The following is a 12438-nucleotide window of genomic DNA, read 5'->3' as shown; positions in this document are numbered from 1 at the left end:
TCTTCCCCGAGACCCCGCAAGACTACTTAACTCTCTGCCACCACCCAGGTCTCATCATGTATGAAGTGCCAGTAGCATCATACTGTTTACTTTTTAACTGGTGTCACGGATACACCTTATTATTTCTTAATTTATTTGTGGTAATATTACTTTATGTGTTAGGTGTGCGACTTATATGGACTGTGTTGGGCACCTTGGTCTAGAGAAACACTGTCTTGTTTGGCAGTATACAAGTGTACAGATGCATACAATAAACTTGAACATGATGTTTCTGTGGGCCCCAGTAGATGCCGCTGTTGAACTGTATTTTCATTTAAATTGTGTCTTGTCAGCAATTTGTAAATCACCAGTATTATTTATGTAGTTCAGTTTTGTAAAGGGTCTCGGCCCAAAACGTCGACTGTTTACTCTTTTCTACAGATGCTGCCTGGCTTGCTGAGTTCTTCCAGCATCTGCAGAATGTCTTGTGCTTACTATTTATGCAGTTGATAAGTTTCTGAATAATCTTGGAATATATTTTACAAAGCTCCACACTACATTTGATTACTTGGTTTTGTTTAGTTATTCATTGGGTGTGCTGGTTCTGATCAGAAATCTTTCCTTCAGTCCATAAAGGTTGCTCCTTGTCTTCATATAAGTGCCATAATGGGAAATGTCTGAACAAGATCAATCCAGAGTGTGATGGGAAAAGGGACTGCCAGGATGGTTCAGATGAATCAGGCTGTGGTATGTGGAGGTAAAATGTGGAAATGCTATACAGGAAATCGTAATTAAATGTCAACTTTGTTAGGAAGATTTTTTTTGGTCTTTTTCATGAAAATATCTTTGTTACACTACCCTAATTTTTTCTATATATTTTGTTTGACAATGCATGAAATTAAATTGTATCAGTGCAATTCCAGAAGCATTTTAACACTGAGATCAATTTGCATATATTAAAACTTAAAATGGCAAATAAGGGGATTGTAAAGCAATATTTCAATGTGTTTGTTATTAGTTATTCAGTGTGAATCTCAAAACTGAGAAGTTCTGAGTTCTCTCAGAGTTCATAGGTCTTACTAAAGATCAGAGCCAGCTTCACAGATTTTGATATTAACCTTCCCTGAAGGCAAAGTACAAGAGAAGGAACTGCTGCAGTAAAATCAGACTCTTACAAGTTCTTCCTAAGTCGCTATGAATTGACGGCAAAGCTCTTTAAGGTTATAGAGCTATTTCACTGAAGCTTAAGAGCTGCTTTATGATTTCCCTAATCTAGAACAAACGGAGATGATATCATGCCTGCTGCCGTGTTGTTGAAAGGAAATATAATCAAAGTACTATGAAGCCTCAGCCATGAGATCACTTGTTAAGTAAAACAATGCTATGCATTGTTCCCTGAATTACTGACAACCTTAGTTTGAACAGATGAATCATCCTACTGAGGGCATAAATATTGCATTCAGAGACTGCCATTATCTGCAAACGTTCTTTACTAGAGGCTATTAATGAGGTTTTAAAAATGTCTTGTTTAGCAAAGTGGACAGTTGGTGTATCTAGAGCAATATAAGGGTGGAAACACATTCCTGTGATGCTTGGCTTTCATTCCCTATTGCTATTTTTCCACAGAAAATATAACCAGGAAAGCAGATGTTCCTCTGGGCAAATTAGCAAATTGTTAATATTTTGCCACTCACTACAATAGTTGATGTTTTTAATTACCACAGGCTTTCTGATGAAAGTCAACAAAGAAAATGCCTTTTACATAGCCACCCCTTGGTAAGTGACAGTGTACCCTTCCTTAATGGGGTGAGAATCCATACAATGAGTGGCCACTTTATTAGGTACCCGCTGTACCTGCTAAATCGGCCGCTGGGTGTATGTTTGTTGCTGCTGCTGTAGCCCATCCACTTCAAAGTTCAACGTGTTGTAGTTCAGAGATGCTGTTCTGCACACTGTTGTAATGCATGGTCATTTGAGTTACTGTTGCCTTCCTGTCAGCTTGAACCAGTCTGGCCATTCTCCCCTGACCATTCTCATTAACAAGGCATTTTCCTGCTCAGAACTGCCACTCACTGGCTGTTTTATGTTTTCTGCTCCATTCTCTGTAAACCATGGATTGACTATGGATATTGTTTCTCAGCTTTCTATGTGACACGCAAGCAAGAGCAGTGTGATACGGAGAGAAAGCAGCATCTCCGTCTCCAGGCAGCTGATGAAATGGCAGAGACCCATGCAGTTTGGCACCAGTGGTGTCACAGGAGTTGCCAGTCAGCATTGATCTCAACATACGACTGCCTTAGGGACTCCAGCTCTGGATTTTTCCTTGTGGGTTATTCCAGAAGCCTTCCCTGTGAGTGGGTCTAGCCACAAGTCAGTGGAGTTTTGAGATCAGAGTTTTCCTTCTCCTTGATGAGCTGCCAACCACAGCTGATGAGCCCCATCTGCACAAAGCGACTGGTTTTAAGATGCCAGTAACCTGCCTTCGCCCCTTCTCCTGTCAGTAGAAACAGTTCCGCTGGGCTTAGTAGCTAAGGCACAAGAGCTGGGCTTGGTTGTCAGAGGCTATTTGAGATGCACGCCATTGGGAACATTTAATAGGTAATGGGAGTTTATCCCCACTATCACACCCCCTCCCCCCACCACCACCACCAACTATAACAACCTTAATAAACCACTCTGGAGACTGACGTAATGAAAATCCCAGAAAATCAGCAGTTTCTGAAATACTCAAACCACTTCCTCCGTCACCAACAATTACTCTGCAATCAAAGTCCCTTAGGTGGCATTTCTTCTCCATTCTGCTGTTTGGTCTGAACAACTTGATCATGTCTTCATGCTTTTAAGCATTGAGTTGCTGCACATGATTGGCTGCTAAGATATTTGCATTAATGATCAGGAGTACAAGTGTGCTTAATAAAGTGGCCTCTAAGTGTATAAAATACTGATGCAAATTCAGTGACTTGCCTTATAAAAGGTGGAATAAAAGTCAAAAAATGATGAAAATCCTCAGCATGCCAGACAGTACCCATGGGAAGAGAAAGACAGTTAATATTTCATGTAAAGACTTATTCCTAAAAAATGGGAAAAGTTAGGAATCTAACACATTTTTAAGTTGCAAAGAAGGAAGAGGGTGGAGAGAACAAGGGAATTCTATTCACCTCCTGTTCATGTCTGTCTAAAAGACTCTTAATTATTGCTATCATATCTGCTTCTTCCTCCTCTCCTGGTACTGCATTCCAGACACCTGTCACTCTTTTTGTAAAAAAAATGCCTTGCACATCTCCTATAGACTTTCATCTTCTCACCTTAAATCTATGCGCTCTGGTATATGACATTTCCACTTTAGCAAAAGACTGTGACTTTCTACCCTGTCTATGTCTTCCACTATTTTATATATTTCTACCAGGTCACCCCTTAGCCTCAGATGCTCCAGAAGAAGTTGTCCACATTTCTTCAACTTCTCCATATAGGTACGTAACATTCTCAGATCCAGGCAACGACCTGCTGAACCTCTTCTCCAATCTCTCAGACCTTTCCTATAGTGCGGTGAACAGAGCTGTATGCAATACTGTACTCCAAAGTTAGCCTAAACAAAGTGCAGCATATCTTCCCAAATCTTATGTTGGATGCCCTAGCCCATGAAGGCCATCTACCACCCTATTCACGTGTGGCACCTTTTAGGGGGCTATCAATTTGTGACTCTCCGTACACCAGTAGTCCTAAGGGTCCTGCCATTTACTAAATTCTTCCCTCTTGTAATTACACCTTCAAAATGCATCACCCAGCACTTCTCCAAATTAAACTCCATCTACTATTTCTCCACCTAACCGTCCGCTGATCTATTTATTATTATATAAAGAGCATATCTATATAATATTATTTATTATATAAAGAGCATATCTATATAATATTATTTATTATATAAAGAGCATATCTATGATTTGGATGACAATATAGGTAATCTAATTAGTAGTCTGCAGATGACACAAATTTATGGATAGTGAGGAAGTTTGTCAAAAGATACATCAGATAATTTGTACTTGAGGGAGCGAATCTTCAAGCAGATGAGAGCAATGCAACAATATTGTGGATCAAGACACAAAATATGTAAATATAGCCTCACCTACCATAATAATATATATTATAGGTGAGGCGGGGGGACTGTGAGGCAGGTGGCAGAGAAAGAGTGCCAGGGGTGGGAGTTGGCGTGGATGCAGACACACCCAGCCCTGAGACACTGGGCAAGGTCATTTGATTCCAAACAATTGGTTTATTGATCTTTACAGAACGTCTCTCTGGTGCTTCCCACTCCCTCCCCTCTCCCTTCCCACTTTCCCAAACATGATTCCCATCTCTCTGCCACCTTCCCACTCTCAGTCCCCAACAGAGACCCATATAGAATCAAGTTTATCATCATTCATGTACTGTATGTCATGAAGTTTGTTTTTTTTTCTCTGGCAGCAGTATGCAACACATAAAATTACTACAGTGCTGTTCAAAAGTCTTAAGCACCCTAGGTAAATATATATGTACCTAAGACTTTTGCGGAGGACTGTACATAGAACATTGTTGAGCCAAGGTCTGTGAATGCTACATTTTGACTTGGACACACAAGCTCCATAATGCATATTACACTTCCCTCTTTCAAGCATGACATTAACTTTGCCTGTTTTCAGAAGGCTGTATGTTACAGAAAGGGCAAGGTGACCCATGTCTCATGATGACAAATGATTATCTTAGGTATGGAAACAATGGTCATGCAAAACCTCAAACTGTATCTTTTGCTTTACACCTCATACCATCGCCTCACTCCTTCACAATCTCAATTTAATTCTTACAAAATGATCCCTGTTCCTAGATTCTCCAAATAACAAAAGCAGCTTTTGTGTAGTGTGCATAACCCATTAGGATAACATTGAGAACCAAGTGTACCTTGGTATGAACTTGATTCACTATTGCATCAGACACAGCAATTTAGTTGGGAGCTATTGCCTTCATTAAAAGGTATTCTTTGAGGCTCATGTTGCATGTGTTCCTGGATTCTGGCTACTCTATTTCTCTGTTTGTGAGTGGTTTGATCGGGGCGATAGATGTGACTAGGGCACTGTGGCGAAGACTAACCCTGCAAGCCTACATTAACGAGCAGCATGGTGCTGACCTGAACTGAAATAAATTGAATTCTACTGGTTTGATATTTGATATTCTGTGTGTTATTTGCTCACTCTTTGCTGTTTGCACAATTGGTTCTTATCTTCACGCGTTGCATGTTTGATGTTTTCTTGAGTGGTTTCCATGGTGCTACTTTGTTTCATGGCTGCCTGTGGGAGGACTGAACTTGGAGTTGTATTCTGTAAACATATTTTGATAATAAATATACATTAAATCGATTATTCACTGCGCCCAAGCTTGCAGGGCCACAAAGAAACCATTTGAGAGATCACTGTGTTGGTTACCCTATCTATAAAGGACCTGATTAAACTCTGAAGAGTGAAAAAGAAGATTTGCAAGGATGTTGTCAAGATTTGAGGCTCATGTTGCATGTGTTCCTGGATTCTGGCTACTCTATTTTCCTGTTCTTCAGTGGTTAGACAAGGGAGAGGTTAGACAAGCTGAGCCTTTAAGTTTTGGAGCATTGGCGACTGAGGAGTGATCTCACAGATATATATGCAGTAAATCATGAGGGGTATAGGCAGGGTGAGTGGTCTTTTTTCTAGGTTTGGGGAATTGCAAACCAGAAAGCATAGTTTTAAGATTAGACTTGGAAGGTTAAATAAGAACCTGAGTGGCCTTTTTTTTTTACATAGGAGATGGTAGAAGTTGCTCAGATTCAGGTTCAAGCTCAAATTAACTGTCATTCAACAATACATATGTATACTGCCAAACGAGACAATGTTTCTCTGGACCATGGTGCATAACATAGTACGCATTGGGCATTGTAGCTGTACTTATCCTCACTGTTATAAGTATAAAGTGAGTAGAACAGGGGGCTAAGCACACAGATTTGTGGTGTGCCTATGCTGATGGAGATTGTGGAGAAGATGTTGTTGCCAATCCAAACTGACTGAGGTCTACAAGTTTCACAAGAAGGTATTGAGGCCTAGGTCTTGGACCTTATTGATTAGTTTTGAGGGGACGACATTACTGAATGCAGAGCTGTAGTCAATGAAGAGTATCCGAATGTGTGCATCTTCACTGTCTGGATGTTCCAGAGCTAGGCTGAGAACCAATGAAATGGCACCTGATGTTGTAGTGGTAAGCAAATTGGAGTGGATACAAGTCGCCCCTCAGGCAGGAGTTGATGTGCTTCATTACCAACCTCTCAAAGCACTCCATCACAGTGGATGTAAGTGCTTCGGACGATGGTCATTGAGGTAGATTAGCATGTTCTCCTTGGGCGACAGTATAATTGAAGCTGCTTGAAGCTGGTGGGTACCGAGAGGTTGAAGACATCAATGAACATGCCAGCCAGTTGAATAACATAGGTCTTCAGTACCCAGCCAGGTATCCCATCTGGGCTGAAAATGTGTCAATGATTTGAATGATGGAGTTGATGGCTTTGTGCCCAAGTTTGCAGATGATGCAAAGATAGGTGGAGGGGCAGGTAGCGTTGAGGAAGCAGGCAGACTGAAGAAGGACATAGACAGATTAGGAGAATGGGCAAAGATGTAACAGATGAAATACTGTGTAGGGAAGTGTACGGTCATGTACTTTGATAGAAGGAATAAAGGCATAAACTATCTCCTAAACAGGGAGAAAATTCTGAAATAGACAATAGACAATAGGTGCAGAAATAGACCTTTCGGCCCTTCGAGCCTGCACCACCATTCTGAGATCATGGCTGATCATCTACTATCAATACCCGGTTCCTGCCTTGTCCCCATAACCCTTGATTCCCCTATCCATAAGATACCTATCTAGCTCCTTCTTGAAAGCATCCAGAGAATTGACCTCCACTGCCTTCTGAGGCAGTGCGTTCCACACCTCCACAACTCTCTGGGAGAAGAAGTTCCTCCTCAACTCTGTCCTAAATGACCTACCCCTTATTCTTAAAACATGCCCTCTGGTACTGGACTCTCCCAGCATCTGGAACATATTTCCTGCCTCTATCTTGTCCAATCCCTTAATAATCTTATATGTCTCAATCAGATCCCCCCTCAATCTCCTTAATTCCAGCGTGTACAAGCCCAGTCTCTCTAACCTCTCTGCGTAAGACAGTCCGGACATCCCAGGAATTAACCTAGTGAACCTACACTGCACCTCCTCCACAGCCAGGATGTCCTTCCTTAACCCTGGAGACCAAAACTGCACACAATACTCCAGGTGTGGTCTCACCAGGGCCCTGTACAAATGTAAAAGGATTTCCTTGCTCTTGTACTCAATTCCCTTTGTAATAAAGGCCAACATTCCATTAGACTTCTTCACTGCCTGCTGCACTTGTTCATTCACCTTCAGAGACTGATGAACAAATACTCCTAGATCTCTTTATATTTCTCCCTTACCTAACTCCACACCATTCAGATAATAATCTGCCTTCCTGTTCTTGCTCCCAAATTGAATAACCTCACACTTATTCACATTAAGCGCCATCTGCCAAGTTTCTGCCCACTCACCCAGCCTATCCAGGTCACCTTGAATTCTCCTAACATCCTCATCACATGTCACACTGCCACCCAGTTTAGTATCATCAGCAAACCTGCTGATGTTATTCACAATGCCTTCCTCTAAATCATTGACGTAAATCGTAAACAGCTGTGGTCCCAATACCAAGCCTTGTGGCACCCCACTAGTCACCACCTACCATCCTGAGAAACACCCATTCACTGCTACCCTTTGCTTTCTACCTGCCAACCAGTTTTCTATCCATGTTAATATCCTCCCCCCAATGCCATGAGCTCTGATTTTACCCACCAATCTCCTATGTGGTACCTTATCGAATGCCTTCTGAAAGTCAAGGTACACCACATCCACTGGATCTCCCGTGTCTATCTTCCTGGTTACATCCTCGAAAAACTCCAATAGATTAGTCAAGCATGATTTGCCCTTGGTAAATCCATGCTGGCTCGGTCCAATCCTATCACTGCTATCAAGATATGCCGCTATTTCATCTTTAACAATGGACTCTAGCATCTTCCCCACTACTGATGTTAGGCTAACAGGGCAATAGTTCTCTGTTTTCTCCCTCCCTCCTTTCTTAAAAAGTGGGATAACATTAGCCATTCGCTAATCCTCAGAATTGATCCTGAATCTAAGGAACATTGGAAAATGATCACCAATGCATCCGCAATTTCCAGAGCCACCTCCTTTAGTACCCTAGGATGCAGACCATCTGGACCTGGGGATTTGTTAGCCTTCAGTCCCATCAGTCTACTCATCACCGTTTCCTTCCTAATGTCAATCTGTTTCAGTTCCTCTGTTACCCTATGGCCTTGGCCCATCCATACATCTGGGAGATTGCTTGTGCCTTCCCTAGTGAAGACAAATCCAAAGTACTTATTAAATTCGTCTACCATTTCTCTGTTTCCTATAACAATTTCTCCCAATTCATTCTTCAAGGGCCCAACATTGTTCTTAACTATCTTCCTTCACATACCTAAAAAAACTTTTGCTATCCTCCTTTATATTCCTAGCTAGCTTGCGTTCATACCTCATTTTTTCTCCCTGTATAGCCTTTTTAGTTAAGTTCTGTTGCTCTTTAAAAATTTCCCAATCATCCGTCTTCCCACTCACATTAGCTCTGTTATACTTCTTTTTTAATGCTATACTATCTCTGACTTCCTTTGTCAACCACTGTGGCCACTTTCCCCCCTTTGAATCCTTCCTTCTGCGGAGGATGAACTGATTTTGCACCTTGTGCATTATTCCCAAGAATACCTGCCATTGCTGTTCCACTGTCTTTTCTGCTAGGATATCCGACCAGTCAACTTTGGCCAGCTCCTCCCTCATGGCTCCATAGTCTCCTTTGTTCAACTGCAATACTGACACTTCTGATCTGCCCTTATCCCTCTCAACTTGCAGATAAAAACTTGTCATATTATGGTCATTACCTCCTAATGGTTCCTTTACTTCAAGATCACTTATCAAATCCTGTTCATTGCACAATCAGAGTTGCAAAGGGACTTGTGAGTGCTAGTGCAGGATTCCTTAAAGGTCACCTTGCAGGTTGAGTCAGTGGTTTGTTGCTGTTCAGTCGTTAAGTTGAGTCTGACCCTTCGTGACTTCATGGATTCCTGCACACCAAGCCTTCTTGTTGGAAACTGCCTCTCTAAGATCCCCCAGAGTCAGTGGTAGGGAAGCAAGTGCAACGTTAGCATTCATTTCAAGAGAACTGTAATATAAAAGCAAGGACGTATTTACAAAGGGTTGTGCTGGCATTGGAGAGGGTCCAGAAGGGGTTCATGAGAATAATACCAGGAATGGAAAAGGTTAATGTAAGGGGAATGTTTGATGTCTCTGGGCCTGTACTCACAGGAGTTCAGAAGAATGAAGGGCAATCTCATTGAAACCCATGGAATATTGAAAGGCCGAGATAGAGTATATGTGGAGAATCCAGGTCCAGAGGGCACAGCCTAAGAATAGAAGGACATTCCTTTAGAACAGAGATGAAGAGGAATTTCTTTAGCCAAAGAGTGGTGAATCTTATTGTACAGACAGCTGTGGAGGCCAAGTCATTGGGTATATTCAAAGCAGAGGTTGATAGGTTCTTGATTATTAAGTGTGTCAAAGGTTACTAGATACTGTATGACAAGATAGGATGAAAATTAATGCCCTTCGAATTGTACTTTGGAAAGGAGCATTTTTCAACAAAAAAAGTTGCTGCTGGCATGATGTGGTGGCATGATACCAGTACTAATTTAATAAGAAACTACTAATGGATAGACCAAGTAAACAGGATTTATACTTGGAAATAGGCTATACTAAAATGAGATATAGACAAAAAGCCTTCTGATACTTTTTTTTTAACAAGGTCCTGCATCAACAAGATACAAAGATGCAAGAAAGGAAGCCCTGTTTCCTTAGGGTGCTCTGATTTTCTCCCAGAGTCCAAAGACGTACCAGGTAGCTGTTTAATTGGTCACTGTAAGTTGTCCTGTGATTAGGTTAGTGTTAAATAGGCAGGTTGCTGGGCAGCGAGGGTCATTGGGCCGGAAGGACCCGTTCCGCATTGTACCTCTAAACAAAACTAAAATAAATTAGAAGGGAAGCAGAAATTTCTAAACTATGCCCTGCTCTCTGCAAATGGAAGAAAGATTAATAGCTGTCTAAATCATGGCCTGAAACTGCCAGAAACATCAGAGACTTAATATTTATGAATATTTTGGAGATACTTGTATAAATAGACACTTCAAACAATTATTAAAAATATACAAAGATTTTGAAGAAATAAACACTCTTAAAACATTAAAAACTCCTTAAATATTTAAATAGCTAAATTATCACCTTATTTGCACATTAAAATTTATGAGAAATGATCCCTGTGTTTTCTCTGACTTGGCACAGAATCTTCAGATGAATTCCATATCATTGGTGGTGAGACAATCGTGGCAGCTTTTCATGCCCACATTGAACTCCATGAGGAGGCCAGTTTGAAAACAGACTGCTGCCCAAAGACACATTGCTCTGGCTTCCAGATTTCAGCATTCATCTGTGAAAGTTGCTATCAGATACCCTGGGGAACATATTCATATGCTGATGGTTTCCTTGCCAATCTCCTTCAAATTCTGGGCTGTTAGATTATCTGATGTAGTGTACTCATGAATCTGAATGGCAGCTGCTAGAATAGTAAGTGTTGTTCAGGAAGCTTTAGGATAGTCACATGATGTGAAGGGAATGGAGGGATATGGATTACTCTGTGTACAGATAGAAGGGTTTTGTTTAATCTGGTGTTGTGCTTGGCACAGACATTGTGGAACAAAGGGCCAGTTCCTGTGCTGCACTCTTCTATATTCTATTAACTATAGGTATAAATTAATACCCTTCCCAATTTTTCTTTAGGTTATGAAATCAAATCCGAAATAATTGCATCCTATAGAAAATAAATCATTTTTAGATTCTTTTATGTAATAAATTAAATTCCACGAATACAAAAAGAAAATATAAGTCTCCAAATTTGTTTCAGGATGTGGAATTAGTCCAACCAAAAGAACAAAAATAGTTGGGGGTGAAGATGCCAAGAATGGAAAATGGCCTTGGCAGGTTAGTCTGCAGATGGGATTGTATGGACACATATGTGGTGCATCTATCATCTCAAATCGTTGGCTTGTTTCCGCTGGCCATTGCTTCCAAGACTCTGATTCTATACGGTAAGATGAGCAAACGTAATTTTCACAAATATCAGAAGTGCTGAAATTCAAACAGTGTGTTTGTAAGATATTATTTTAACACAAGAATGTGAAAAGATAGAACCTTTAAAATATTTAATGGCAGGTAAAACAAATAAATGTACTCCACTGTCCTGTTGAACCAGTTCGGGCATGAATGTGCTGAAAGGTTACTTTGCAGTGCTGATATGTAATACCATAAATTAAAGGAATTTAAATTTAAAATTTACAATTTGAATTTAAAGAATTCTGTGAACCATCAAACCTATTCTTAATTTAATAAGAATTTGCTATAATTTCAGTATTTTGGTGTAACTGTCCATAATCCATTTTACCGTATGTTACCGTATTTGCATCTGGTTCATGCAAAAAGTGTGTATTGAGAAAATGCACTTTCCCAGATGATGATGATTTTTGTCCATTAACCTTAATGAATGGAAAATTGTTAACTTGCAAACCCATTTTCCTGACGTGCCAGAAATTGTAGCAATGGAATATTTAGAAAAATTAAGAATGATCCAAAGGAAGTTACATTCCATAAATGGAAAATCGATGAGGCCAGACTACACATTCGGCCAAAATCGAGATAGATTCACAGAGCTGTAGAGCACTGAAACAGGCCCTTTGGCTCTTGACACTAAAGCTAACATTTTTTTCCCATCTACACTAGTCCCAGATGTTATGTTAGGTTCAAATCATTTTATGTCTTCCCTGTCCAAATGTATTGATTGTATCTGACTCAATCACCTCCTGGCACTGAGTTTCAGATATCAATCACTTGTTAGGCCTGCACAGACAAGCACCTCCCAGTCTCCACCCAGTTAACAGGAGTCACCTGCCACTCGTTTCCAGCTCATCACCTGCAGCCTACTTAAACCCAGCTCTCATCCATAGTCCTTGTTCATCCATCAAGCCAGCCAGCCTCAACCCGTTGCTCCTAGCTTTCAGTTACCTTGTTGAATTAAATATCCATTTTCTCTTGATTTGTGGCCCCTCATGGCTTGTTATTTTGCAGCTTATTATTAATGGGATTTCTTATCATTAAGCCATCTGTATTGCTCTGTGTTTGGGTCAAGCCTCCTTTACATGACTTTCTATGTGAAAAGAATTTCTTTTTCAAATCACCTTTAAAACTTCTTCC

At 40.6% G+C, this 12438-nt stretch overlaps 1 protein-coding gene across 1 annotated transcript in view; it reads left to right on the top strand.

Annotated features, from left to right (window-relative positions):
• The window catches only part of LOC140198953 (suppressor of tumorigenicity 14 protein-like), a 64651-nt gene that overhangs the window by 38900 nt on the left and 13313 nt on the right, over nt 1-12438 (top strand). Inside the window, exons 14-15 of the mRNA XM_072260257.1 lie at nt 607-726; nt 11096-11279. Of these exons, the coding sequence (XP_072116358.1) occupies nt 607-726; nt 11096-11279 (304 nt within the window). The remainder of the gene's footprint in view (nt 1-606; nt 727-11095; nt 11280-12438) is intronic.

This window comes from Mobula birostris, chromosome 6 (genome assembly GCF_030028105.1).
Source record: "Mobula birostris isolate sMobBir1 chromosome 6, sMobBir1.hap1, whole genome shotgun sequence".
NCBI classification, from domain to species: domain Eukaryota; kingdom Metazoa; phylum Chordata; class Chondrichthyes; order Myliobatiformes; family Myliobatidae; genus Mobula; species Mobula birostris.
This window is presented reverse-complemented; position numbering and strand designations above follow the sequence as displayed.